At 48.6% G+C, this 27,734-nt stretch overlaps 1 protein-coding gene across 1 annotated transcript; it reads left to right on the top strand.

Moving 5' to 3' along the window:
- Window positions 1-172: 172 nt before the first annotated feature.
- On the top strand, window positions 173-27,137 carry Slc22a1 (solute carrier family 22 (organic cation transporter), member 1). The gene is made up of 11 exons (NM_009202.5): window positions 173-765; window positions 8,681-8,784; window positions 9,232-9,386; window positions 11,453-11,621; window positions 13,133-13,247; window positions 13,368-13,474; window positions 16,251-16,465; window positions 18,965-19,073; window positions 23,527-23,639; window positions 25,040-25,142; window positions 26,927-27,137. Exons 1-11 carry the CDS (start codon window positions 352-354, stop codon window positions 26,991-26,993), a joined length of 1,671 nt encoding a protein of 556 aa, NP_033228.2. The 5' UTR covers window positions 173-351; the 3' UTR covers window positions 26,994-27,137.
- Window positions 27,138-27,734: the final 597 nt, after the last annotated feature.

The following is a 27,734-nucleotide window of genomic DNA, read 5'->3' as shown; positions in this document are numbered from 1 at the left end:
GTGTCTGTGTGTGTGTGTCTGTGTGTGTGTGTGTGTGTGTGTGTGTGTGTGTGACTATGCACACTCAAGCCTGTTTGCCTGCTTCCTCCTGCCAGGCCAGAGCCTTGGCTCACTTCCCAGAAGAGCAAACAAGTCTTCAGGTAAGCCTCGTGTATCCCTGCCCTGGCTCTCACACTGGTATCGCGGGGTAAAAGGTTGTTTCTGGTTGGTTGCCTTCCAGATGTATCAGGCTTGAACAGCAACTTGATTTCAAGCCACCGCAGTTCCAAGAACTTTAAATGAGACGCTGCACGAACCCCCAGTGGCAGTCCAGAGCAGGCCTGGCTGAGTTGGTGAGGGCCCTACCCAGCCATGCCCACCGTGGACGATGTCCTGGAGCACGTTGGAGAGTTTGGCTGGTTCCAGAAGCAAGCCTTCCTGTTGCTATGCCTGATCTCAGCTTCTTTAGCTCCCATCTACGTGGGCATCGTTTTCCTGGGCTTCACCCCCGACCACCACTGCCGGAGTCCTGGAGTGGCCGAGCTGAGCCAGCGGTGTGGCTGGAGCCCGGCAGAGGAGCTGAACTACACCGTGCCGGGCCTGGGGTCTGCGGGTGAGGCCTCCTTCCTCAGCCAATGCATGAAGTATGAGGTGGACTGGAACCAGAGCACCCTTGACTGTGTGGACCCACTGTCCAGCCTGGCTGCCAACAGGAGCCACTTGCCACTGAGCCCCTGCGAGCATGGCTGGGTGTACGACACTCCCGGCTCCTCCATCGTCACTGAGGTACTAATGGGTAATGTACACATTGAAAGCAAATCAGTGTCTTTCTGAGGCAGGAAGGAGAGGCCCAACTTCCTGTATGCTGAGAGGGAGCGGGCTGTGCCCTGGCCCTCTGTGTTCGTCTCACCAATTGATGACACTGAGGCATAGCTGCTATGTGGGTCCCTGGTTGATTTGTTTTTTTTAAGAATATTTTACATTTAATTATAAGTATATATGTATGTATATGCATGTGGGTATGTACATGTCATAGTGTGTATACGTGTGCACGTGTGTGTGTGGGTTTATCATGGTCATAAAACAGCGTGTAGTTCTCTCCTTCCACCCTGTGGGTCCCAGGGACTAAACTCTGGTCATCAGATTTGGCAGCAGGCACCTTGTCCTTCTGAGCGTCTCACTGGCTCAGAGCATCACTTTCTGTCCTTGACCCATCCCAGAATCTACAGTCTTCCCTGTGCCTGCTTCCCTGTGGTTGGTGCTGTGGAATCCCCTCATCTCCTCAGGTGGTAACAGGTGGCCTAAACCCTGGCCAGAGAGATAGTATGGGAATTGCCTCAGCTTGCCCCATCAGACTATGTGACACCAGCCAGGCCTCCTATCAGCTGGATAGATCTGGGTAAGTGCCTCAGTTTCTCTGAGCCTTGACTTCTCTGTAGCAGGCCGTATCACAATATCTCCACCCCCTGTGTTGTAAGGATCAGTTGAAAACCAGGAAGATGATCCTCAAACGTAAACACAATTACACTGTTGATGGCCTGGAGGTGCCGTGAGGATATCCAAGGGGATTGACCCCACCATTATGTTACCTATTTGTGCACTTGGCTTTGAGAGTCTTTGTTTGTTTGTTCGTTTGTTTTTGTTTTTGTTTTTGTTTTTGTTTTTGTTTTGAGACACTGTGTAGCCCCCATTGGCCTGGACTCTCTTTGTTGATCAGGCTGGGCATGAATTTACAGAGATCCTCTGCCTCCCAGACTGCTTGGGATTAAAGATTTTGCCACCATACCCAGAGAGGGAGGGAGGGAGGGAGGGAGGGAGGGGCAGTTTAGTAGAAAGTGGCAGTAGATGTTTATCCCCTTCATGGACTCTTCTGACAGTGTGGGAGGTTTGTCCCATGGACAAGCATCAGGCCCAGGCTCAGAAGCTATGCTAGAAATATCTCGGCTGTGGCCAGGGCACAGCTCACGTGGGCCATGGTCCTCCCCCAGCCAGCCCTGCCCCCACACATGCACATAGAGTTTCTTAGGATCCCTTCCTTCTTTCTTCCCTTTTCCTTAAAGGTTTTAACGTCAATACAGGCAGGGCTGCCTCTGGGAGGAAGCCCAGTGTCTCTTCCCCCTGGCCTGCTTCTGGTTACCTACAGAATGAGTGCTAGACACCTCGATTTATAAGATATCCCATCTCAGACTTCTTCCAATGACAGACACCAAGTTAAGATGGCTTACCTGGCAGGGATGCTTTGCTGGGAGATCTAGCAGCCGACCAAAACTGTCTCCTTGGTCCTGGTATACCCTTTGTTTGGCTGGGCTCAGACGAGTCTCAAGTTCACTATGTAGGAAAAGAGGGCCTTGGCCTTTTGAGCCTCCTGCCTCTACTTCCTGAGTGCTTGGATTACATGTGTTTATGTACCATTGCACAGTTTATGCTGTCCTGGGACTAGAACCCAGGGCCTCATGTATGCTAGGCAAATGCTCTACCAACTGAGTTATATTTCCCAGGCCCACCTGAGCTCTTTCTTAGCTGCCTTGTCATCTCCCATCTCTTGTGAAGCCTTCAAACCTATCACTAACCTGATTCAGAGCCACCCACCAGGCTTAGATGGGACTGTTCCTCTAGTTAAACAAGGCCACTTACACTGGGCAGCAGGGTAGAGTTGCTGTGAAATAAAGCATGCCCAGTTGAAGTTGAGATAAACAACAACTCTTTCTATGTAGCACAGGCTGGCCTCAAACTCACAATGACCCTTCTTGCCTCAGCCTCCCAAGTACTGGGAATTAAGGTATGAACTACCATACCTGAATAACATCTCTTTATATATAAATGATATTATATATATAATGTATATTATCATATTATATAATTGTATATTATATTATGTAAATACAAATATTCAAGGGATGTAGTATAATAATTATTTTTCAATAAAATTATGTAATAAAATTATATTATATATTATGTAACTTAAAAATCCTATGTGATATTTGTATTTCCAACATCAGTTATCAGAAGAAAATATCATATACTATCTGCAACCTCATTGTTCATTAGCTCAGTCTGGGTGATATGAGATTCTATCTTAAAAAACAAAACAAAACAAAAAACCCACAAAGAGATAAAAAAGTAAAGTGATTTGAGAAACAGCATTCAACACAGATGTTGTAGGACCCAACATAGGATGTAAGAGGCCCAGGTGGGGTTTATGGGTCATGTCTAATTGAAGGGTTCTGGCTTAGGGGAGTGAGATAGGAAGCTGGGGAGCCAGGGATTGAGGAAGGAGGAAGTAGACATCTGGGCGAGTGTCGAGGTGGTGCCCTGTAAGGTTGGGGTAGAGGGGAGGGGAGAGACTGAAAATGGCAGAAAGTGTCTTAGGAAGAATTGACTGTTCACACATGGGGAGGCTCGAGCTTGGTGACTATGTTGGCTTTTGTAGTGGCACATGGAGGGACAGTGGGGGCCTGGCTTTGGAAGAAAGAAAGAACATTGTGCCGGGCTGAGTTTGAAAGCCAGTGTGGTATCCATCTGGAAGCATTCAAGGGTAATAAGAAGCACAGATGTGAGGGCTGGGAAAGGGCGCATTTGGTGAAGTACTGTACTGTGCAATCAAGAGACCCAGTGTCTACACACAAGATCTGCCTTCAGACATCCAGAACGCCTGTTAAAAGCCAGGTATGGTAGCACGTAGCTGTACCCCATTGCTCCTCTAGTGAGATGGGAAATGGAAAGAGTCCCTCAAACCTTGTGGGCCAGCTAGCTTGGTGCACATAAGGGTAAACGAATGAAGGGCTGGTGAGCTGGTTCAGCTGGTAGAGGTCCTCGCCACCAAGCCTGACCACCTGAGTTCAGTCCCTGGAAGTGAAGGAGAAGATCATCTCCTGCAAGTTGTCCTCTGATGTACACACACACACACACACACACACACACACACACACACGTAAACACACACACACTCACACACTCACATCCCACAGTAAATAAAAGAAAAAAGAGACCCTCTCTTAAACACACACACACACACACACACACACACACACGCACACACATGTAAACACACACACACACATGTAAACACACACACACACACACACACACTCACACACTCCCATCCCACATTAAATAAAAGAAAAAAGAGACCCTCTCTTAAACAAAGTGGAGGGTAAGGCTAGCACCCAAGATTGTCCTATGACTTCCAGATGTATACATAGCATGTGTGTACCTGTCGTCCCACACACATGCACACACACCATACACATGGATACACACACACACACACACACATACACACACACACACACACACACACACACACACACACACACACACACACCAGCATACACACACAAACACATTTCACACACAAAAAAGAAAAATGAGGTGGAAATTGATAGAGGAAGACAATGTTCACCTCTGGCCTCTGTGCACATGCATGCACATGCCACGCACACATGTGCACCCACACAACATGTGCATGTAAGGCAAGGCAGGAGGGCAGTGGAGACTGGTCTGGGCAGGTGCTATCTCCTATTTGTTTTTCCATTTCAACTGCTTTCAAACTCCCCTCGATTCCCTTCTTATCCCAATTCAGAGAGATCGGGAGCTAAGTGTAGTTACTCATTTCTGCAAAACTAATTTTTAACTCATCATTGCCTTGGACATTGGAACTTGCTTTAGGAAGGAAGACAAGTGACCTTTGTTTAGGTCCCACCCCAAGACTGAGGGATTGGGATCATAAGGCTCCCTCGAGGAAGGAATAAGATGTTCCTTAACTTTTGCTGCCCTTCCATGCTCTGTGAGCCCCAGCTTCACCACAGCCCACATATCAGGCCAGAGAGCAGGTGGGGTTTCTGGGTTGTAGGCATTGAGCAATAGAGAGCAGCCTTTGAACAGAGGTCAGCTGAGGTGGCCACGTTGGTACTTCCCAAACTTACTTGCATTTGTGATCCACTGAGGTAGAAGCTGTAGAGGATGGGTGTTTGAACAAGGGCCCTGGGTGACTCTGATAAGGCAAACTGGGAAGGTTGGTTTGTACACTGGAAAAGCCACCTAGCCCTGGTGCAACCCCAGCAGGCATAGCACAGAGGCCTGGGAACCCCCATGCCCTCTATCCTTACCTTCTCTGTGGGCTGGGGCTTGCTGTAGGGGCACAAATGTGTCTAGGGTACAGTGGATGGGTGGAGTTTGGGAGCAAGGCCTCTAGATGTTGATACTGGACAAGGCTTGGGGGAGTGTTGGTTCTCAGAGAGTGGGGGCAACACTGAGTCAAGACAAGCAGGCTTCCTCTGGCTATGGCATCTCTTTGGATCCACACGCAGCCCCAGGGCAGAGTGGTCATCTCCACCTTTGAGGAAGGGGATAGAACATCCTATAGCAATGGTGACTTGCAAAGATCAGATTGAAAACCAACAGTGGGGGCTGGAGGTTAAGAGCACTGACTGCTCTTCCAGACATCCTGAGTTCAATTCCCAGCAACCACATGGTGGCTCACAACCATCTGTAATGGGATCCGATGCCCTCTTCTGGTGTGTCTGAAGACAGTGACAGTGTACTCACATGCATACAATAAAATAAATCTTAAAAAAACAAAAACAAAAACAAAACAAAACAAAAAACTAAAAGAAAAGAAAACTAACAGTGGTCAAGAGAAGATCACACTGAGGCCTGGGCAGAAGTCCCATGGGCTTTCCATCCCCTGGTGGCTTTAGTGACAGACAGAACATTGTCATGGGACAGAATGGACCTACAAAGTGACAACTGTGTGGATGAACATATAGGACGTTGGATGCCCAGGACACCCAGGATGGTCTGTCCCACTGTGTCCTATTGGCAGAGCACAGCTCAAGGAGAAACCTGGAGAACTCGGGCCTCAGAAGGACACGTTGAATGGGTCTGTGAAACACCCCATGTAGGTGTGTGTGAGATGTGATAGGCAGAGAGAATCCAAGAGACACTGTTCAGGAGCTCATCGCCCCCCCCCCCCCAGAGTGACAGATAGCAGCAGGGTCTGGGCACAGGATGAGGGGTGGCAAGGTTGCTCCTTCTTCCTGGAGTTGAGTGGCAATGTCAACCTTGTGAATCTTTCAGAAAAGCAAGGGGCTGTGTCACAGAATGAACGGGCCAGGCACAGCAACCTCAGCCAGATGAGTTCTCTAAGACTTGAAGTCTTTGAACCTGTGATAGGGCAAGGGCATAGCTCAAAGGCCAACTTTAGAATCACGGGATGAACTTATAAGATCTGAGCATTTAAATTAAAATGCTTCATCATTTACCAGTTTCCTAACCCCCCCTCCCCCCAGAGCTCACAGCAGCCCTGGAGGGACACAGCACGAATGCTTTCCACTGGGAAACTGGGGCCTCAAGTTGCTTGGTGATCTGATCCATTGCTCTCATACCTCAAAGTGTTGCTGCAGGCTGCTCAAGCCATGGCTTCACAGTGCAGAGCAGAGGGACAGAGAGGACAAGAGGGTAGGAAGAGCTGTGCCAACCCTAGGGAAGGCCAGAGGCCTTATTCAGCACTCATGCCCAGTGTCCTGGAGTCTGACCAGTCTGCCTCCTTCAGCTCTCAAGAGATAGTGAGCCAGCTGTGCACAGGCCCCAGCCCTGCTCAGAATGAGCCCTGTGCTTTGGGCCAGTGTAGAGGGCAAAACAGACCCTGTGCATACAGATAAGCACTGGAGAAGCCAGGAAAGTTAAACACAGCTGGGCTCTTCAATGGGGGGTCTGGGGTATGTAGCTGCTCTTCCCGGAATGCCAGGAAAGAGATGGTTTTACAAGCTGGTCATCCTTTGATGTCTGATGAGAAAAGGCCCTGCCTGCATCTTCCAGAATTCTTGTTTTTACTTATCCCAGACCCTTTCCCCTAAATCACCGTTAACTGCTTTTATGGCCGTAAAGCCCATCTTGTGAGTGATGTCACTTGTGTTTACAGCAGCCTAAGTGACTCTGTGTTATCTCTGGGCCCAGACAATTCAGACTCCTCCAGGCATTTTGTTTACCTCAGCCAAGCTCCCCAGCCCCTAAATCTTGGGCACTATCTCTGAGTCAACAGTACCCATTCTTGTGAAAGAAGCCAGATGTACTCATAAAGAGTCTCAGTGTAAACACGTCTTAAATTGTTGTGCCCATGGGACTGAGTTCATTGTTATCTGAATACCTTTTTTATTTTTTATTTTTAAACCTCTGGTTACAATAAAATCAGGCTGCATTCCATTCTTGTCTTTTTTCCCCCATTAATTAATTAATTAATTAATTTTACATCCGATTGCCGTCCCCCCTCCTGGTCCCCCTTCACACAGTCCCACCTCCCCTCCTCCTTCCTCTTTTCCTCTGAGAGGGTGCCCCCTCCCTCCTGTCTTCCCCCTCCCCCACTGTTATCTCCCAACTCTGGCGCCACAAGTCTCTGCAGGGCTAGGTACATCCTCTCCCACTGAGGCCATACAAGGCAGCCCAGTTAGGGGAATGGATTCCACAGACAGGCATCAGATTTAGGGACAGCCCCTATAGAAGAATTGGGGGAAAGACTGAGGGCCCTTGAAGGTGATAGAAACTCCACAGGAAGACCAACACAGTCAAGTAAACTAGACCCCTGGGAGCTCTCAGAGACTGAATCAACCAAAGAGCTTACACGGGCTAGACAGAGCACGAACCCCTGTCCCCCACATATATTGCAGATGGGCACCTCAGTCTTCATGTGGGTCCCCCAACAACTGAGTTTCATTTTCATCTTACCCCGATTGTTTGGACTCCAGGGGAATCACCACAGGCCAGAAAGGCCCTGTGTCTTGCCTCAGCCTGGGCTCTTCTGTTTTATTGCTTCTTTAGTAACAGAGCTCAGCTAAGGATATAATATCTACGTTCTCTGACAAACAAGACTTTTTTCTTTTTGACATAGGGTCTTACAGAGGCCAGACTGGCCTTGAACTTACTTTGTAGCTGAGGATAGATAACCTTGAAGTCCTGATCCTCCTGCCTCTACTTTCCTGTCTATACTAGTATCATAGCACGGGCCACCATGCTGGGCTTTGCATTTCCTTTGTTACACGACTTTGCACGTGGTTGGGTTTCTGTGTGTGTGTGTGTGTGTGTGTGTGTGTGTGTGTGTGTGCGCGCGTGCCTGTCTGTCTGTCTGTGTTCACACATAGGTGCTTGCCTATAGAGGCTAGAGGTTGGTCATGAGTGTCTTCCTCTAGCGCCATTCATTTTATTTAGTGAGGCAGGATCTGCCTCTGCATGTAGAGCTCTATAGTTTGGCTAGCTTGGCTGCTCAGCAAGTCCCTGGGAACTGCGGGTCTCCTCTGCCCAGCATTAGGGCTACAGACATGCACTGCTGCACCCAGCTCTTCCCGTGGGGGTTGGGGATCTGAACTCTGGTCTCCACACTTGCTCGAGTTACCCCCTGAGCCATCTCCATGGGCCTTGGTTGTATTTCCCTATGGAGAGATGTCCTGGCAGCCACAACTCCTCCGAGCGTGTCACACGGTTCTTGCTCTTTTTAGAATGATGTTTTGCCCAGTGACAGCCAGCAGCAACTGTCTTCACAGACACAAAGGTTTTGGGAAGAAGCTGGGTGTGGTGGGGCTAGGCCTAGGCTGGTGTTTTAGACACAACTGATCCCGCCTGGGAAGATGAACTTCCATGTGGCAGGCTGGTGGAGGATGGAGTAGGCTTTCCCATGATTCTCAGCTGTGTTCTCTCTCTGCTGCTTCAGTTTAACCTGGTGTGTGGAGACGCCTGGAAAGTGGACCTTTTTCAGTCCTGTGTGAACTTGGGCTTCTTCCTGGGCTCCCTGGTTGTGGGTTACATTGCAGACAGGTATGTGAAGGCGGTCCACTTGAGCCAGGCTTTGGAGAGTGGACAGGGATGAGGGGTGTGGTTGGCCAGGATCTATTGCAGAGGGCAGTACAGGCAAGATGTGACAGTTGGGGCTTCAGGCTGCTGTGGGACTGTCGGCAGGGAAGCTGGGCAGTTGTGCAAGGGGCATGCAGATTGGATGGAGGAGCAGGGCTGAGAGAATCGAAATGTTATGCTTTGAGCGGGGAGGTAGCCATGGGGCATTTTGGTTTGCAAGCAGTCAGTCTCAGCTCTCTGTGGGCCTGGGCTTATGCCAGAGGTAGGCGTTCCAACTTAGACATGTGGAGTTTGGAAATGTGTTTAACTGGTCTAGGAGATGCACAAGAAGGCTGTCAGGTAGGCGAGGGGGTATATGCATGCTTGACCCCAGATTCTTAATTCCTCCCATGTACCTCTCTGTCTCTGCAGGTTTGGCCGTAAGCTCTGCCTCCTGGTGACCACTCTGGTCACCTCCCTGTCTGGCGTGTTAACAGCGGTGGCCCCAGACTATACATCCATGTTGCTCTTTCGCCTTCTGCAAGGCATGGTCAGCAAAGGCAGCTGGGTGTCTGGCTACACCTTGAGTAATTATACAAGGGCTGGATGGGGCGGGTGTCCCTGGGCCCATGACGGATGGGGATGAGGGATGAAGTAGTGGTGGGGTACAGCGAGGTGAATCAAATGTAGACATGGATGTTTGTGGGGTCTAAGAAAGGAAAGCAGGAGAGAGGGGGAGGGGAGGAGGAAAGGGAGGGGGAGGGGGAGGGGGGAGGGGGAGGGGAGGGGGAGGGAGGGGGAGGGGGAGAGAGAAGGAACTAGGGCTGTTATTGTGTAGGTATGAGATCCTTTCATCTGTCATATTTGGCAAGGAGTGTGCAGGAAATGAGGTAGGTAGAAGACAATTTTAATATTGTAGAAAGAATTAATAACCGCCCCTGCCAACAACAACAACAACAACAACAACAACAACAACAACAACAACAACAACAAACCAAGCCAGGCTACAGATATATTGACTTGATAAAAACCTAGGAGGACATGAGATATCTGTATATCCTGTATATGGGGACAAAAGGAGGTTCTGCCTTGAGAAATGGCGCCTCACTAGTGAGGGTCAGGTAGTGAAGGCTAACCCATGACACCTATATGTTGAGCAATGGATTAAGAAAGGCCTTTTGGGGTTGAATCCATATTCCAGGTCCAAGTAGCTGTAGGATTTGGGGCAAGACACATCGTCCCTCTGCCTTAGTATCTTAGAAATGTGTCGCTTTCATCCTGTGGGTTGTTTTGAGAAGTAGGTGTGTGGCTGGGTATCCAGCTGACCTGGAGCAGTGCCAGGGATGTAAGCCCCTCTGTGAATGTGGCTGGTGCTGCCTGTAGGCACAGTGGTAGGGGATGGGGCACTGAGGTAGATAAGATGTCCCTCTGCCTCTTTGGCTCTCAAGGCTATGAGAGGGGCCTACAGACAGATGCCAAAGTAGATTTAGCTGGATATGGTAGGAGTCTCAGAAGACCTCTGTCCCCTGATGCTTCTGTTGGTTCCATGGCACTCTGCTCTGTCCCCTCTTGCTCACTGGTGGCTCTTTCTCAGTCTTCTTTCTTGACTACTTAATACAGCAGGACCTCAGGACATTGGGCTCCTACAACTCCAAGCTGGTTCCTCTGTGGATCTTCCTTGGTGATACACACCAGTCTCCTGCCAGCTGCTCAGGCACACACCCCATGACTCCACCACCTTGTATCCCCATATTCCTACAGTGAATCTTGTTACTGACTTTCATTTCAAAATATGCCCAGGCACCACATGGAGAGTGAGGTTCTCCTGGCGCTCTGCAAGCCCCAGGTATTCCTATTGTCCCCTAACTCAGCCTTACTCCTCTGCCTTTGCACTCAACTCTCTCTATCACCTGACTCTCCGCACAGTCCCTTCACCAGACAAGTATGGCATCCTGGCCACCAAACTACGCTCCTACTGTATCTGTGAGGCTAAGCTGCTCCCCTCCCCTGTGGCTCTGTTCCATCCACTCACTTCCCAATAATCCTGGGTAAAACAGTGGTCCCTCTGCCTTGGAGCCACCAATTTCCCTCCCTTGCTATCTCATGTCTTTGTAATGGAGTCATCAAATGCCACATTCCCATTCTATGCCTCCCATTGGGAGGGAGAGTGTCTTCCACCTGGGAACAAGAGACTCTACTTGCCTTCCAATGCCCAGAGCAGAGCCAGGTTCCCGCAGGCATACTAAGGTACTTAGAGTTATGTGCCAGAGCTGTAAGAGAATTTCCTAACTCAGTTCTATGAGGGCTCAGTTTCTATGAATATTCATGGAGGAGACGCTTAGGCCTTCAAGTGTGGCAGGGGAGACATAAATAGCAAGTAAAAAGACAATAAGGGGAGCAGCAAGAGAAAACCTAGCGACAAACTGGCCAGGCAAACCTGGGGGCCCAGGGTGAGTGGCAACAGGCCTGGGAGAGGCCAGCAGTGTAGACTTTTATGAGAAGGAGAGGGGAAAAAATGTACAGAAGCAGACAGGAGCAGAGGTGGGTGAGGTGAAGCCTGTGGCTAAAGAGAAGCGGGAATCAGGAGCAAGCCTCACTCTCAGTCTTTCTTCTCTGGGATGTCCCTCTGACCTCCATTTTTTTTTTTTCTCAGTCACAGAGTTTGTCGGCTCTGGCTACAGGAGAACGACAGCCATCTTGTACCAGGTGGCCTTCACAGTGGGGCTAGTGGGGCTTGCTGGGGTGGCCTATGCCATTCCAGACTGGCGCTGGCTCCAGCTGGCGGTGTCCCTGCCCACCTTCCTCTTCCTGCTGTATTACTGGTAATAATGCTTCCCCTGCCAGAGACCGGGTGGCTCTGAGTGACCTTTCTGCTCCATGCTGTGTCTGCTGGCAGGGCTGGGCTCTGGGGTCACGGAGAGCTGTGTACTGACCTTGGCCACTACACAGGCCACCTTCCAAGAGGCATGAATCTGCACTGTCACTCCTGCCTGCCTGCGCTTACACATCTTCCTCTATCGTAGCTATGCATGTTATTCTTTTGATGTGCCCAGGGCTCCTTACAGTGCGGGTTGCATTGCTTACACAGAGCACCCCACCCTCAGATACGAGAATGATACCACAGGAAAGCCTGCAGGCAGACTGGCCATCTTGAAGGGTTTGCACTTTCTTCCAGAAACACAAGGCCGAGCCCACCACAGGGAGAACGGCCTCAGGGAGTCAGCCCTGCACCTGTATCTAACAGTGTGTTACCCAGAGGCCCCGGGAAGCCTTGGAGATAGTCTTCATGAACTATCTAGCGCAGAGATGACAGACAAGAGGATGCTTTACTGTCATGGCTGCCACATTCTGCAGTCCCCAGCGCCCCTTGAGCAACACTGCTTTAAGTCAGGTCACTTCTCTTTGTTGCCTGCTTTCCCTCCCTCCCCTCTCCCTTCCAGTCTCACTTCATGTTTGACAGTGTCTCCATTAACCAGGCTCTCCCCTGCCTGCCATCTAGCTACAGGGCACAGCAGGCACTTGTTCTCAGTTAAGAGAGCTTACAAGCAAAGAGATAAGTGGCAGGGCTCTCCACTGGCAACCTTCTCTAGGGAAGATTCATACAGAGCCATTCTAGAACATGAACACCCCCAATGAAGTGTGTATTGTTTGTTTGTTTGTTTGTTTGTACACAGAATTTCCCTGTATAGCTCTGGCTGCCCTGGAACTCCCTTAGTTGTAGACTAGGCTAGCGTCAAACTCAGAGATCTGCCTGCGGTCTGCTTCCTGAGTGCGGGGATTAAAGGCATGTGCCACCACTGACTTTAGTGTCAATCTTCACAAAGTATGTGCTTTGTGGGTCCAAGGGAATTAGCAAGTGCACAGTGCTAGACTGTACTGTGCATGGAAGAAGTCGCTGCAGGAAAAGGGCGGATCTTACGGGACACTGAGCTAGATCCTGATTCTGCCTGGAAGCTGTTAGTTACCTGGGTGATGGATGGGGTCTAAGGAGCCTGTCTGCTCCCTGCAGAGTGAGAGGTCCTTTCTGGTAGAAAGGACCCTGGCTATTTATGGATTTTAGCAGGAAACCATGCCTGAGTTGTGTAAGACCATGGCACTGGAGACTCAGTCTCTGAGCTGCTATTTCCCAGTCCTGTGTGAGAAAGGCTCAGAGTGGACGCAGTGATGTATGCCTATAATCCCAGCACTTTATTAACAAGCATCCAGGGGAATCACAGTCCTCCTTGAGGATTTTGGGCTGCTCTAAGCCATGCATCGAACGGATCACTCTTGCTAAGGGTTAGGTGGGGCAAATTCTTAGGAAAAGGCCCTGAAGTTATGAGCTTGTCTGCAGGTTTGTCCCAGAATCCCCCCGGTGGCTGTTGTCTCAGAAGAGAACCACTCAAGCGGTAAGGATAATGGAGCAAATTGCACAGAAGAACAGGAAGGTGCCCCCTGCTGACCTGAAGGTACTGAAGTTCAGGGGTTCTCCTCTCTGTGGGGTTGGGGCATGATCTACATGGGGTCTCTCCTTGGAGGACTGTCATGTGCACACAGACCAAGTGTGGTGATGCCCGAGTCTCTCCCAGATGATGTGCCTTGAGGAAGATGCCTCAGAGAGGCGGAGTCCTTCGTTTGCAGACCTGTTCCGCACCCCCAGCCTGAGGAAGCACACCCTCATCCTGATGTATCTATGGTGAGCATCCTCCTTGCACATCCTTTGGGGCTGCTGCTGTCCAAATGCTGGGTACCAATGAGCTCTTGCACTGAGAGGAGCTCAGCACAGTCCTGACGCCTGAGTCTTCAGAAGGCCTTTCTGCTCCCTTGTTTTTAAGAACAGGTGAGAGATTTAATACTGAAAAAAGGTGAAGAAGCACAAAGAGTGTCTGAGGCTACCTCAGTCTAAGCATCTGAGGCTAGCCCAGGTTAAGTGTCTTATCTTCTGGGCTGGGGTAGGGGGAGAAGGTTCCAGTAGCTTAGTGCCTTTACACACCCTTCCTCACACCTGAAAACCTTGTGACCCACTCTGGTTCTCATGCATCCTTAGTTCATGGGTAAGGACCTGGTAGCTGGTAGCATGCAGATGCGCTTTTCCCCTATGCCTGCCAAGGGCAGTTTGTGGGCCCCTACCTGCTTTCATGAGGAAGAATTCTAGAATTCTACCTGGACATCAGATAGTTCTCAATACATGGCTATCTTTGCAAAACAAACTGAGTCTTATGCTATTTGCTTAGTAGCTAAGACCAAGCTGCTGGGCTCTGGGCCTCCTCTCTTACACAGGAACTGCCCTGAACCCTGTTTGCTTTCCTTTGTTTAGTGGAACACAGAGGCAAGCTAGTAGGGTATTACCTGGCACATAGTAGGTCTGTGGTAAATGTTTACTTAATGAATAATCATGGTTCCATGGATTCCTCTGATCTTTTTAGACACTGGCCTCCCCACTCTTTGGTTTCCTTCACCTCCTTCATTGAGGTTCTGTGCTCAGCCATGGGTGTTACAGCTGTCCACGTGACTACTCTGTGTTTGACTCAGGAGTGTGTCTCCTCCACGTAGCACCTGTGACCCACTGCAGATGGGAACAGTGGATTGCTCTGCTGTCCTGCCCAGGTTTTTCATCTGCATCGTAGACACACTCCCCCCAAGAAGGTGTCTCCAATTCCTAGCTCCCATCACATGGCCCCTCAGTGAGCTCCATATAAACTTGGCCTTGAAAGTGCGTGAGGATCCACGCGGTTTCTCGGGCGTACTTTCCATCCTGTGGGGAGCACTGAAAAGGGTCACCTCATGTTCCACAGCAGCCTGCGTCCACCCCACCTCCTTGGGGCTGCGAAGGGCGAGGCGGTCGCGCTTTCTCAGACTTTCCTGTGCTTTCCACTGGCTTCTGAACCCATCGGGAAGGCAGCTGTATTCTTTCTTGTGACCTACTTGGCCTCCTATGGCTCAGACCCAGGACAACTCCCACCATCTCTCTTCCACCCTCTCTACCTGCTTAGTGTGTGCGTCGTGCGTCTGTCTGCCTGTGTCCATGGAGGCCCAGAGTCAATATTAGATATCTTCTATCACTCTTCACCTTTATTTTTGAGGCAAAGTCTCTCACCGACCCTGGAGCTTGACACCTCATCTAGACTGCCTGGCCAGCTAAGCCTCCTGGATCTTCCTGTTTGTGCCGCCCCAGCTCTAAGGTTGCAGAGTGCACCCCATCGCACTGGCTTTTCACAATAGTGCCGAGGCCCTGCGCTTGTACAGAAAGCACTTTGCCAATGGAGCCGTCTCCCTAGCCCATACCTGCTTCTTCATTACCGCAACCCGGGGTGGGGGTGGGGGGCTGCTTCGACATCTTGGTCATGTGACCAGATGGGAGTACCTGTACCAGTCTGTGTCACAGGGAACTCATGGGTAGTGTGAGAAGCAGCATGCCTAGCTCACAGGAGTCTGGAAGCAAGTGAGACAATCTGTGTAAAGCTGTGGTGGACATCAGCGGCAGGGGTAGTTTAATATAGATGCAATTCCAGATTTTGCCAAAAGATGGCAGCACTTATTCACTGACTGCTTGACCAGTTATACAGTTTTTGTTGTTGTTGTTTGTTTTTTTGTTTTTTCTTAACTGGTGGTGTGGGACTGAAAGCCATTCTTCATGCTGGGATGCTAGTTTCTTATGGATTAAAATCTTACCATGCTAGGCCAAGTTTTATGCAATGGTGGCAGTTTCCAAAGTAGTATCATTACCCATTAATGACACGCAGGTCCCTTTAAGTTGGGACTTGAACAGCTGATTTAATGTCTTCATTGACTTGGCAACATGATGTTGCCAGGCTTTTCTGGAATATGGATGGGGTCAGTGTGGTGGGAGAAGAGAGAACATGAACGGTGCCTGACAAATCAGCTCTGTGGAGCTAGAGACCTAGCTAGCTGGGGATCTTTGACTTGGGAAGGGTGGCACTGATGGCCATGGTAATACCTTTGCTGTGTGACAGGAGCTCCACTAGGCTCATTTGCCTGCTATCTCAGTAAATATTCACAACAGAGCACTATCCTACAGGCCATCACTATCCCACCCACAGAGGAGAAGATACACAAAGTATACAAAGTAACCTGAAGCCAGGTCTTGTGCGCTAGCTTGTTGCCTACGCCTGCTCTCTATGCCGTGGCCTGAATGAGTGTAAGAGATGACTCTGTGTGGGGCTCGGGGAAGTCCCAGATACCTGAACTTGAAGCAATAGGAATGAATATCCAGTTGCAATCTCTCCCTGTCTTCTTGTTTCAGAGATCCCAGGAGTAGGGGGAGGGGAGTTTTAAAAGTAGGTGTATTGGAGATGCCTGTGAGACACACTGTGGGGACACAATCTCCTATCAAGGATCCCAGTAGGGTACTCTTCATGTCACCCCAGGGTGTCTTGTACCATGTGACCTGTCCTGTTCAGCTAACTGGATTCCTTGGAGCTGGCTTGTGACTTGTCATCTCCTCTTTGCAGGTTCTCTTGTGCTGTGCTGTACCAGGGCCTCATCATGCATGTGGGAGCCACAGGGGCCAACCTCTACCTGGACTTCTTTTATTCTTCTCTAGTGGAATTCCCTGCGGCCTTTATCATCCTTGTCACCATTGACCGCATTGGCCGCATCTACCCAATAGCGGCATCAAATCTGGTGGCGGGGGCAGCCTGCCTCCTCATGATCTTTATCCCACATGGTAAGTTGTCTGGTTTCATCGCTTCCCAGGTGACCAAATTGTGGGGACAGTGTCGTAACCCTCTGATAAGCATCTGGAACAAGAATAAAGGCAGGGCGTTTCCTTGGCTAGACTTGAAGCAGTTTTAGATTGAGGTATAGTAAACATATAACGACCGTGTTCTAAGTGAATGAATGACTCAATTTGTTAAGCATACAGATACCTGGGCTGCAGACTTCATGATCAATTCCATTGCTCTGCCAACCACCTTTCCTGACCTCTTGCCACAGATTAGCCTAGAAAGATAAATGGAGCCGCCTTGCATGTACCCTCCCCCGACCCCCACCCCATTCCCCTGTATCCACTATACCCGTGAGGCGTTTCTATGCTGTCACACGACTGTGTAGACTACTGTTTTTCTTAATATTGTCTTACTCTTTATATGAACATCACACTGTGGGATCCCCCCAGTGATCATTGCCTGTAGTGTTTGTCCACTGGGAGCTATGCCACAGAGTCCTTCTTGGTGGACATGAGTCCTTTGTTCTCTTGGGGTCACGTCTGTGAGCACACCAGCAGAATCCACGGGGACATCCAAGTTTAGCTTCAGTGGACGCCGGACAGCTTTCCAAAGATGGGCCAGGCTACTTTCTGCTTCCTACAGCGACATGGGAGTGTTCCAGTTGCCCCATGCCCTCTGTAGCTCTTCGTCCTGCAAGTCTTCAATGGCAGTCAGGTGGTGGGTGTGAGCACTGCCTCATAATTCTTACAACCCAAGACAAACACACTGCGTAGAGGGTCCAGGCAAAGTTACTTGAGGTGGCTTTAATTTGAACACATACATTGCCTTTTGTGGTGGAAACTATAGATTCCTATGAAGGCAGAGGGGCTATCCCTCCTCCCCACACCCTTTTATTGCGCCTGCACTGTAAGCCTAATGAGTCGCTTTGGCAGTCTCTCATGCAGGGAGTTATGGGAAAGATCTGCACATCTTGGATTTTCTCAAGAGTCATCCTGGTCAGGACATGAAAGTTGTGTGTGTGTGTGTGTGTGTGTGTGTGTGTGTGTGTGTGTAAAAGGAAGTCTCTGTAGTGTCTCTGAAGTAAGACTCCCCCCTTCTCCCTCATCTTCTTATTCCTAGAATCCCAATTAAGATTTTTAAACTGCATTGCATTGAGGCTGGGAAGGGGAGTATAGAGGTTGGAGGCCTTTTTAAAAATTTCTTTATTTTTGATGGTCAGAGCTAGGGCATTGCTGATCCTAGGACCCTCTTGGCCTTAGCATCTCCACTGGCTCTCTCCTAGGCCCTCTTGCTGCGGTGGTCCTTTTTTGGCTTCTATAAAGCATCTTAGGGCATTTCAGGCACTGGTGGGTTCTGGCGCCTCATCAGAAAGAGTAGAGTAAGTGCCTGCTATGGGCTGACTCACAGAGAAGGGTGAGCATTGATTCCATCAGGATCGGGAGACCTTGCTAAACCTCCTAAGTGGAGTGGGGCAGACCATATGGGTGTCTGGGATAGGGCTACCCTTGACCTTAAAGGAACAGTTAACATCTGAGCACCGAGTGTTGGACAGTTAGGGGAGTAGGTGGCATAGGGCCCAGAGTTAACTGGAGACACCAAGTGTAGCCCAATATTGGGAGCAAAACACTGGTGGCCTTGGCAGGAATGACTTAGCTAAACTTCTGTGTACGTGGATCTTTGACTGCCGCAGACTGAAGTACAGGTTAGAGGTATCTGTCCTCTGAGGGCAAGGATGCCAGCAAGTTCCAGTGGCCTAATTGGTGTGGATCTTCCGTGGGCAGAGCAGTGGAGCTGAGATCATGTTGTGCCCACGGGCAAGAAGTCTCCATTCTCTTTGAGATGTCACTAGTGAAGTCAGTGTCTGGGGACAGGGCCAAGATGACATGTGTGTAAATATAGAGACTTTCTTAGGGAGGGCACCTGGGTCAGAGTCATGGGCACTTGAGCTTTGGTGGCGAGGCAGGCCGAGCAATGGGTGATAAATCGCAGTACCCTCCCTCCCTCCCTGTGCAAAACCTTCCTTTCTTTGCTTGGAAATGAAGTCTAGGTTGAGGTTTAGTTCAAGGGCTACACCACACTACCTGTGCCTCAGGTACCGAGCTAACAACATCATCCTGTGTAATAGCTACAAGCCAGAGTTTCATTGCTGTGGCCAGGCTGGGCATTCATGTTACCCCTGACTCTCACAACTGCCTGCAAGCTGTGTAGATTCACTCCACGGGGGTTTAGCAAACGAAGGTGCAGAGAAATACATAGCTCATTTCTGCACAGCTGGTGGAGGCAGACACTTCAGTCTTTCTTCTGCATGATGGAACCTTCTAGAATATGTCATCAGAAAGTCCCCCAAGTCTCTTGGGCATCCGTTTACTAAGTGAAGATATAGCCAAGTGAGGCTGTCAGTGGTCCTAACTAGCCCAGTCCAGTCAGGCTTCTCCTCTGTCAGCTCCAGTTCATCCAGAGAGTGTTCTTGCTCCAACTATCTTCTTGTTTCTTCCTAGAGCTGCATTGGTTGAATGTGACCCTCGCTTGTCTTGGCCGTATGGGAGCCACCATTGTGTTGCAGATGGTCTGCCTAGTGAACGCTGAGCTGTACCCTACATTCATCAGGTGAGGCCACAAATGGGTTAGACACTGAAATAGCCACCGGATAGCCAGGCAGAGAGCAACATTTCTTTCCTTTTCCTTTTTTCTTTTTATTGGATATTTTCTTTACTTATATTTCAAATGTTATCCCCTTTCCTGGCTCCCCCGCCCTGGAAGCCCCCTATCCCATCCACCCTCCCCCTGCTTCTATGAGGGTGTTCCTCCTCTTTCCCATTCACTTCCTCCTCTCCACCCTTGATTCCCCTACACTGGGGCATCTATGGGGCCTTCATAGGACCAAGGACCTCTTCTCCCATTGATGCCTGACAAGGCCATCATCTGCTACATATGCAGCTGGAGCCATGTGTACTCCTTTGTTGATGGCTTAGTCCCTGGGAGCTCTGGGGGGGGGTATGATTGGTTGATATTGTTGTTGTTCCTATGTGTTGCAAACCCCTTCGCTCCTTCAGTCCTTTCTCTAACTCTTCCATTGGGGACCCCATGCTCAGTCCAATGGTTGGCTGCGAGCATCCACCTCTGTATTTGCCAGGCACTGGCAGGGCCACTCAGGAGACAGCCATATCAGGCTCCTTTCAAGCATGCATTTCACAGCATCCACAATAGTGTCTGGGGTTGGTAACTGCATATGGGATGGATCCCCAGGTGGAACAGTCTCTGGATGGCCTTTCCTTCAGTCCCTGCCCTACACTTTATCTCCATATTTGGAGAGCAACGTTTCTAAGGCACCTCTGTAAGAAGCCTGCAAGCTGTGCTGGGACAGAATTCTCCACAGAAGCAACTTAAGGAAGGAAACGTTTATTCTGGCTCAAGGAGGTACAGTCTATGATGGTTGGGAAAGCACAGTTTGTCAGCACGGGAGGCTGGTGAGCTGTTCACTCTGCCTCGGGAGCCAGGAAGTAGAGACTAAGCAGGAAGTGCGGTCAGACTATAAAACCAAGGCCCACTCCTAGTGACTCGGTTCCTTGTTTGTAGAGAAATGATGAGTGAAGTGGTTTCCCTACTATTGGAACGTCTTTGCTGCTGTTGGGTTGTGGTTCTTTATATATTCTGCATATCAGGCCCTCATCAGATGCTGGGCGTGTATGTAATCATCTTCCACTCAGAAGGGTGCCACTCTGTGGCCTGCAGCCCCAGTGAGCACAAGTTTTACATTTTCACATGGTCCAGCATCATTTTTCCTCTTGCTGTCCTGCTTTGGTATTGAAGAACTCTCTCTTTTCCCTTAAAGTCTCAGATTCAGAGAGTGAAAATGGCTTTTTCTGAAATACAGCTTGATGAGTTTGAGTGCTGTATGGGTCACACGCACGTATACATTTACATGTATTATTCTTCAACTTTTGGCTCTGTTTGCATAGTTTTGCCTTCTCCAGACCGCTGCAAATGAAAAGCCGTGACATGTAGACTGTTGCTTGGCTTCTGCGACTGATTGTGATGGGCTGTGTTCACTTCACTGCACGTGTCAGTGCCTTCTTCTTTCCTGGAAAGTACTCTAGAATGTGAGTGTTTAGTTCCTGCTTCTCCATCCGTGGGTGAGCCTAGCTGCCAGCATAGGGTGACAACAGGTCAGCTACTCTACACGTCCTAAAACCTTTGAATGAACACATGTTTGAATCGGGTGAACAGAGGAATGGGATTGGAGGGTCACAGTTAGATGAGCATGTGTTTTTATTTCCAAGACAGGGTTTCTCTGTGAACTTTCTCTGTAGATCCGGCTGGCCTTGAACTCAGAGATCCACCCGTCTCTGCCTCCCAAGTGTTGGGATTAAAGGTGTTCACCACCAGCAGTGGGCTGTGTTTAGTTTTATATTTATGAAAACTATTTTACCAAGATGCAGTACTTTTTTTGCATCCTCCAGGCGTATGTAGAGGATGGAGGTCAGTGTGTAGTGTAGCCACTTTGAGGTCCTCCCGGGAGGTCAAAGCATCATGGTAGCTAGGCTTTTCCTAGCCCCAGATGATATTCAGTGTCAGCACATGAGCTCATTGCCACCAGTATTCTAGGTGTGTGTGTGTGTGTATGTGTGTGTGTGTGAGTGCCTGCATGTGTGGTTTGTGTAAGTATATGTGCCTGTGTGTTTGTGTGAGTATGTGTGTGTGGTGTATACCAGTGCTTACATGTGTGATTTGTGTGACTGTGTGAGGATATGTGTGTGTTAGATGTGTGTGCTTGTGTGTGTGTGGAGAGAGAGAGAGAGAGAGAGAGAGAGAGAGAGCGAGAGAGAGAGCCTGTATGTGTGGTTTATATGAGTATGTGTGTTTGTGAGTATGTGTGTTTGTGTGTATGTGTGTAGGTGTGTATATGTGTTTGTGTGTGGAAGTCTGATCTCAACTTGCAGAAGGCTGTTCTCTCCTTCCACTTCTCCTTCCTCAGTTCTTGGGGATCGAACTGAGGTCATCAGACTCGGCAGCCTTGGTGCCTTTACTGCTGATCCTGTCTCCAGCCCCAAGCTCTCAACATGAAGTGAAGAGGATTTTAATTGTTAAAGCATCTACTTTATTTGACATTTTAAAAAAATGGCCATTATCATAACCTGCCCTTGGTTAGAATTTGGCCTATTACCTTAAAATTTCCTCCCCATGAATAATGTATTTCTTCTTCATTTGTTCTTGTGAAAATGTCTTAGAAACATTCCAGCTCCCTACTTTGTCTAACGCCTGCAGCTTTCCGAGCCAGAAGACACAGATGACAGCGGCCTACTCTTTGCTTTCTTCTGCCAGTTCCTTTATTAGAAGAACATGGTTTAGAGTCTTACTTGTAAAGAAATTGCTTGGTCTGAGCACAAGGAGATGAAGGAAAATTAAGGATACAGTATTTTCCCAGGCCTTCCAGGGAGGGTTACATAGTGAGACCCTTTCTCAAAAACCAAATAAAAACAAAACAAAACGAAACATCAAACCAAGAAAACAACAAAAAATTCAGAGAGATATAGAGATAGATAGATAGATAGATAGATAGATAGATAGATAGATAGATAGATGATAGATAGATAGGATCTTCTATGTTTGTATTTTTTAGTCCAGAGTCTAAAAATGAAAGAGCCAGGACAAATAAGTCCTCTGTCACAGTTACCAGATTCAAAGAAATGGTCTATCAAATGTGCTGTGTGTCACTGTGACAAAATATCTAAGATGATCAACTTTTAAGGAAAGGTCTGTCTTCACACCTTCTTTCAGAGGCTTTAGTCTATGTTCACTTGACCCTGTTGCTGTGGGCTCAGGACTTGAGATCTCAAGACAGCACAAAGCATTATGGCCAGAATGTGTGGCTAGAAAGAAAAACAGAGAGAAAGGACCAGAAAGGACTGGGGTCCCCATCTCCCACTTCAAGGCATTCTCCTGATACCAACCTTCTTGCAATTAGGCCCTGCCTCCTAAAGCAGTGGGTCTCAACCTTCCTAGTGCTTGGACCCGTTAATACAGTTCCTCATGTTGTGGTGACCTCCAATCATAAAATTATCTCATTACTAACTTATAAATGTAATTTTGCGAATGTTATGAATTATAGTATAAATTAGGCAGGATATCTGATATATGACTCACAAAGGGGTTCATGACCCGAAGGTTGAGAACTGCTTTCCTAATGGCTGCATCAGGCAGTGACCAACTGTGTCCATCAGGCAGTGACCAACTGTGCAACACACAGGCTTCTGCAAATGCTTTCCTAAATAATAACAGTTACCAAGCCTGGTCTTCCATGGAGGTGGCCTATTGCCTCCTTCCTGAATGACCCTTTCCACTGTGCGTAGGATAATGAGCAGTCACAGAAAGTAGGAGAAGAAGCAGGATGGCCAGGAACAACCTCAAACCCAGTGCCTATGAATACACACACAGCCATGTGAGTCCCAGTATTTATAGTCAATTGAATCAAATGCATATAACAAAATGACAAGACAGTCATTTTGGCTGCCCATTACTCTGTAAGCACTCCTGATTCAAAGAAAGGCTATTTGAACTACAGACCCTCTACTTATTCACAGGGATCTCTGTGCTCAGTAGTTCTCTTCTTCACACTCTGGGCGCCAGACTCATTTGGTGTTGAGAGCAGGCATTGGTATTTGGTATAATTCTGGGTCTTACTAAACTTAGCCACACAGAAATACTGTGTTCTCTTTCCAAGTGATAACATATCGCAGCCCTGGGACAGGAGTGGAGTGCAGCTGCAGTTTAAGTCCGAGAACACGCGTGCTAGCTCATCTCCGTCGGCCTGTAGCCGGCCTCTAGGAGTGAGGGCTAAGCATCTGAGAGTACAATTGCAGAGGTAGGCTGTATTTTTCAGCCGTCTGAGCAGTGATCAGTCTGTACCCATCTCCACTCTAGCCTGCCGCCTTCTCTCCGCACAGCTCTTCCCACTCCTATGGTTTTGGGGGTCCTGGCTGATCTCGTGCCTGCTCTAGGATGCCGTTCACACCTTGAAGGTGAAGCATGCATGTGATCTGTCTGGTCTCTGTCTTCCCAGGAATCTCGGGATGATGGTGTGCTCTGCCCTGTGTGACCTAGGTGGGATCTTCACCCCCTTCATGGTGTTCAGGCTGATGGAAGTTTGGCAAGCCCTGCCCCTCATTTTGTTTGGTAAGACTTTATGGGCTATTCTTTCTTTTCATCTGGTGGAGGGTAATTGTGTGAGCACTTGGCAGTTGCTTGTAGATCGAGGGTCAAGGGTGGGCTTCGACTGTCTCCTAGTTCATTCTCCCTCGAATTTCAGGAACCAATAAGATGCAATTCCCGTGTAGTTGCCAGAGATTTTTGTCCTGTGGCTCCAGAATCAACCCATCATGCACTCCAATGGCTGATGATCTTTTGACACAATCTACTTTCTAATGCACTGGATGTCTAATTTGTAGGCCCTGAGTATGTCATTGCTGGGCTAGGATTGTGTTGAATGACGACCCCTTTCTGAGTGTGGTGACACTAATCCATCATCCCTGCACACTGGAGGCTCAGAAAGGACAACCCCAGGACCAAGGGCCTACAAGGGATGTGCACGAGACCCTGTCTCGGAGAGCCCAGTGGGGAGGGGCACAAAGAGACATGTGGGAATCAACAGTGTTCTGTGTCCTCTCTGCTGGTAAAGCTGGGCTGGTGAAAGACGATGGAAATACTGTTTCTGTCCCCAGACCTAGAGCAGGAGGGGTCCAAGGCCTGCTTACCCATCAGCAGAAGGATAAATGTCTGCTTGTGGGAAGAGAAATGCCAGGCCTGGCACAGGCCAATGCATGGGAAAGGCAAAGGAGGGAGAAAGTTAGAGAGTGGATAGAAGAGAGAGGAAAGGAAAGAGAATAAGAGAGAGACAGGAAGGAAGGAAGGAAGGAAGGAAGGAAGGGAGGAAGGAAGGAGGGAGGGAGGGAGGGAGGGAGGGAGGGAGGGAGGGAGGGAGGGAGGGAGGGAGGGAGGAAGGGCAGAGGGGAGGAAGAGATAAGAGAGAGTAATAAGACAGGTTTATCCATGCACAGGTTGGTCTTACTCTCTAGCCCTGCCTGCATCCCTATCTCTATAATTATGCACCTATGATCTGTCATCTCTACATTTATTCATGCATATGCCTATCATCTATGTATGCTTTTTCTTTCATCTTTTTTGTATGTATTTACCATCTGTTTGTGTATCTATCTCATTATCTACTACATCTTTCTATTTACCATCTATTTATTCGTCATCTATCGCCATCTGTCTATCTATAATAACTACTTAAAACTGATGTATCATTTTTTGTGAGACACTCAACTTCAAATATCCTCTAATACTCAAATACCAGCTCCTTTGGAATCCGCTTCTGTAGTGGCAAATACTGCCTTGTCTTACTCTTGCATTTCTCTAACTATTCAGTTGCCTCCAGTTCGTTCCTAAACGTTTCTGATAACTTTCAAAGATGAGCAGCATCCCCTCCCTGCCCTCTGGCCCACTGCACTCATTTCTGTAAGGGACACAAGCCCGTTCTCATTGGACTTCCTTGGACTTGGTTTCATTTGTAGGGGTTTTGGGCCTGAGTGCTGGGGCTGTGACCCTTCTACTTCCGGAGACCAAGGGCGTGGCTCTGCCTGAGACTATTGAAGAAGCGGAGAACCTGGGAAGGAGGTGAGGACAGTGGTGCGGGGAAGGGAGGGTGTGGCCGTATCTTCTGTAAAGGGTCCCAGCATTGCAGCACATTCTCAGTTATCCCACCTTAATGGTGGGGAGAGCTTTTCCGGTGTCCGTGAGCTTAGTCTGACGTTCAGAGATGCTGGGGATGGGATTGGAGCTCAGCCACTGGATGCAAGGAAAACAGAGAACCAGAACCGACTTCTTAGTGTACAGTTATCCCACACTGCCTTAGGGATGCTGCATCAGGGACACTGGACACAGAAGAATAACAAAGGAATTTTGGGAAAAGGAAGATTCTTTTTATTGATATTATTATTTTTTAAATAGTCTCTCTATGTCACCCTGGCTGGCCTCAAACTCATAGAGGCCCACCTGCTGCTGCCTCCTGAGTGCTGGAATTAAAGGTGTGCAGCCATGCCCAGTGACCCTTCCCTTTGACTTAGACAGCAAGCCCAGGAACTAGTGTAAGTTGTGTCAGTGGTGCCCCCAGAGCAGGCGCCCTCTGAACCTCACCCGGAGACACTCTGGGGCTCTGAGCACCTGTTTAACCACGTGCATGGTTTCTGTTTGGTGATGGCCTCCTTCTTATGGTTGCAAGTGACAGGAATGTGCAGTTAATGTTCTGTCATCTGATTTATTAGTAACACGTGCTCTCATCCTTTAAAGCCTTTGTGGAACACTTCAGTCCATCCACTCCTGCCTGTAGGGCTTGGTGGGTGGGTGGGGGGAGGCTGTGTACTTTTGGTCTGAACCCTAATGTAGACAGCCTTTGTTCTATCATTAACTTAAAGGCCATACCAAAAGCAGGATGAGAGCCGTCCGTGTGAAGCCCTGTCTTTCTCTATTGCTGGCTCTCCTGCTCTCTCCATTTTGAGACACTCCTGCATTTTTTTCTTTTTGCAAACAAAACACCCCCCTTTTTAATTTGTTGACAGCTTTATACATGTAAATAACATATCTTGATTCTATCCACTTGCAACTGTCCCCCAACTGTCCCCAGGTACTCTGTCCCCCAACACTTTCCCCAGGTACTCTGTCCCCCAACACCTCCCCTGGGTACTCTGAGGAAGAGGATGGCTGTTCTGCTCTGTACCATACCCACTAAATCCAACCAGTGCTGCCTGTTGGAATCTTGACTGAGCTTATTGGCTTGATCTTGTATAGGGCTCATGTAGGTAACCATAGTTACGGTGAGCTCATGGGTGTGATGGCCATGTCCTGTCCAGGAGACAACATAACATAGCACCCATCCCCACCCTCTGGCTTTTTCTTCTCTCTGCCCCATATTAGGCAGTGTTCCCCATCTTTCAACTTTGCAAATTTCATTATCAAGATTGTTAAGTTGAGCATGATGATTTTATTCCTGCCATTCCAATATTTGGGACACTGAGGCAGCCTAATCTATATAGTGACTTTGAGAACAGCGTTTCCTGTGAGTGACAGGCCAACAAGGGATATATATATATATATATATATCCCAAACTATATATATATATATATATATATATATATATAGTTTGTTTTGTTTTGTTTTGTTTGTTTTTTTCGAGACAGGGTTTCTCTGTATAGCCCTGGCTGTCCTGGAACTCACTCTGTAGACCAGGCTGGCCTTGAACTCAGAAATCCACCTGCCTCTGCCTCCCAAGTGCTGGGATTAAAGGTGTGCACCACTGCCACCCAGCCTGGCAAGGGCTGTATTACAAGACCCCGTCTCAAGAATCAGACAAGCAAGGTGTTGATTTTTCATTAATTTAAATTTTTATTTATGGTTGCTACAGGAAATCAAAGGCCAAAGAAAACACGATTTACCTTCAGGTCCAAACAGGCAAATCCCCACATACCTGACAGGGATGCCGTGTCAGGAGCTGAGTGGAGAGAGGAAGGAGGACTGGCCACTTGGAAGATTCCTAGAAGCCTTTGCCTTCCCAGACACTTCTATATATTCACCAGGTTCCAAATGAATTCCCAACCTTAAAGACTTTTCTGAAAGTCCATTGTCTTGTTTCTTTTGACTCCCCAGATGCCCCCATTGTCTGTAATCTGTCTGTCTGTGTGTCTGTCTGTCTGTCACTGGTATTCTTGGTGTGGATGTTCTCATGCCTTATAGCAATGGTTCTCAACGTGTGGGTCTTGACCCCCTCAAAACTGCCAGAAAACCCAGATATTACATTACAGTTCAGAGCTGGTGCAAAATTACAGTTATGAAATAGCTCTGGAAATAATTTTATGTTGGGAGGGTCTCCACAACACGAGGAACTGTATTAAAGGGTCCCAGCATTAGGAAGGTTGAGACCCACCGCAGTGAGTACTACATTCATCTCGGAAGGAAAACACCTCTGTGCATGTGAGTATTTACATTTCGGTACACATGATGGGCACAAACATGAGCCATGTTCTCAGACCAGAATCACTATGACCCTTTTAGAAAGACATCTCTCCCACCTAGGTTTTGGGACTATGTTATTCTGTATTAGTCCAGGTTTTGGTTTTTAATTGGTGAGTCCAGAAGGTGAACTTCCACATCTACTGTACAATATTACAGTGAAAAGTGATTAATTGTGTCTGGAAATTTGAGTGTGGGCATCA

The sequence above is a fragment of the Mus musculus genome, chromosome 17 (assembly GCF_000001635.26).
Source record: "Mus musculus strain C57BL/6J chromosome 17, GRCm38.p6 C57BL/6J".
In the NCBI taxonomy this organism is placed as follows: domain Eukaryota; kingdom Metazoa; phylum Chordata; class Mammalia; order Rodentia; family Muridae; genus Mus; species Mus musculus.
This window is presented reverse-complemented; position numbering and strand designations above follow the sequence as displayed.

What these genes read in the sequence shown, in the direction of transcription:
- Slc22a1 (NM_009202.5), top strand. Translation starts at nt 352, where the DNA reads ATGCCCACCGTGGACGATGTCCTGGAGCACGTTGGAGAGTTTGGCTGG. An exon ending in CTCATCCTGATGTATCTATG is followed by an intron (nt 13,475 to 16,250) that starts GTGAGCATCCTC and finishes TCCTCTTTGCAG; the next exon opens with GTTCTCTTGTGCTGTGCTGT. An exon ending in CCTGCCCCTCATTTTGTTTG is followed by an intron (nt 23,640 to 25,039) that starts GTAAGACTTTAT and finishes TTTCATTTGTAG; the next exon opens with GGGTTTTGGGCCTGAGTGCT.